The 1,827-nt window shown below is 41.9% G+C and overlaps 1 protein-coding gene across 1 annotated transcript in view; it reads left to right on the top strand.

The window, feature by feature from the left end:
* SPIDR (scaffolding protein involved in DNA repair) overlaps positions 1-989 on the top strand; it is a gene marked incomplete at its 5' end in the record, with an annotated part of 83,651 nt that extends 82,662 nt beyond the window's left edge. The window contains one exon of the mRNA XM_010190483.1: positions 858-989. Within this exon, the coding sequence (XP_010188785.1) occupies positions 858-989 (132 nt within the window). The remainder of the gene's footprint in view (positions 1-857) is intronic.
* Positions 990-1,827: the final 838 nt, after the last annotated feature.

Genomic DNA, 1,827 nt, shown 5'->3' with positions numbered 1-1,827 from the left:
AATGGGGGGGGGGGGGGGAATTAAAGAGTTGTTTATACCTTGAATCAGGCAAGAGATGTGGGTATCACGTACCTGTGCAAATGCACTGCCCAGGTGACACCGGGGCATGGGCAGAGGCTGGTCATAGGCAAGTCCTGTCGGGGAAAGAAACGGATGTGAACCTCTCAGGCCAGGTATCAGCTATTGGCGTGAGTGGCTCTTCTATGAACATGCTCTCTCATCTTAGAGAAACCATCCCAGCCTGGCATCCCTCTCCTCCACACACAGTAGGGTTGCTACAAATACACTCATGCAAGTAAACTGCCAGTCGGATCATGAAGCGTCAGGGTCTGTGGAGGTGCCAGTGATGGCAAACAACGCAGGATGCAACACAAAGGGAAGAGGGCAGCAGTCAAAAGAGTTACAAAATATTTCTTCCTATAGTGGATCTGTTAGCTAAGGTAATTGATATATAATGTGTATATAAACACAGTGCTAGCACACGGGAATTCCTATGAGTGTCAGAAAGCTAGGTGAAGGGAGCACATGCAGGTTATGCTTCAGCAGAATTGAGTTCAAAGTCACAGTAGATTTTGTTGGGTTTGATTTGTTGTTTTGTTGTGGGGTTTTTTTTTTCAAACAGCTCATTTTTCGAAGCTTGGTAGGGAAGCAGCACTTCAAGCAGGAGTGAGATCTAATTATTGGAAATCCAATGTATTCATTCCTCCCATCGGTTCTGATGCACCTTTCTTTTTGAGTCCTTAAAAAAATTGTCCCTTGGAAGAGGACCTTACACCCTGCATCTTCCCAGCCCGATGCTGCTTAGAACAGAGCGTTCAGGACGGTTTATTTTAATCACCGTCCTTTTATCACTGCAGAGTTATGAGGTGCAGAGCGTGCTGGGAAAGGAGGTGGGGTTACTGCACTGCTACGTCCACTCCGTCAGCAGCCACCCCAACCGCGTTGCACTAGAGGAAATCTTCCTGCTGGAAGCGCCTGCAGGACACTGAGCTGAACTCCCCTCCGCTACTGCAGCGTCTGTGGACTTTGCAGTGTGGTTTATCTGTTAACTTGTGCCACAGATAATGTGTAATGCAAGTGTGATAAGCATTAAGATAGTTTATTAAAACTGTGATTACAAAGCACATTGTGCTAATGCTGAAAAAAGCTTTCTGAGCTCTTCTTTTTCGGATCAGTTCAGAATTAAGAGCACAGTTCTCTGATGCGTTTGCCGATTATGTATGTGAAACATCTTGTTCTGGAGTTTTGAATGGTTGTGATTTATTTTTTTAATAATGCTGTATTTATTATATATCAATGGAAAATATTTTACTAATATTTTTGAAATAAATCTCTTGTTATGGGCAGTGAACATTGGTCTAAAGCTGAGTTTTATCAGTGGTTTCCAGACATACTGCCAGCTGCAAGACGCTGCGTTGTGCGCAAATTCTAAGTTGTAACATTTGTTATCACCGTGCAATAAATGTTATAAAGACAGAGATTTGAACTAAGCTTATATTTTGAAGTGTCAAGCATTTATAAAGTTAATGTTTTACAGCTAATTGGCCTCTGAACATTGAAGTACCGTGTTATTTGTAGCTTCCCACAAAGCGGTTGTTTCATTATACAGTTTCTGTTACGTGTACCAAGTACATGGCTTTACAGGCCATGTAACTATCCTCACCCTGACTGTATAGAGACATATCTGGGTTATAAATGTATGACAGGTACGTAATATAAAAATCTTCCTATGTATGTGTTCATTCTTTGAAAAGTTCAGTCAGAAATGGGATTTTTTTCTTCCTCTTTGATGGTATTTAAAAAAAACCTGTTACAGATCAGAGGAGG

The sequence above is a fragment of the Mesitornis unicolor genome, unplaced genomic scaffold (genome assembly GCF_000695765.1).
Source record: "Mesitornis unicolor isolate BGI_N332 unplaced genomic scaffold, ASM69576v1 scaffold22110, whole genome shotgun sequence".
Lineage (NCBI taxonomy): Eukaryota > Metazoa > Chordata > Aves > Mesitornithiformes > Mesitornithidae > Mesitornis > Mesitornis unicolor.
The sequence above is the reverse complement of the archived record's forward strand: the minus strand, read 5'-3'. Positions and strand labels throughout refer to the sequence as shown.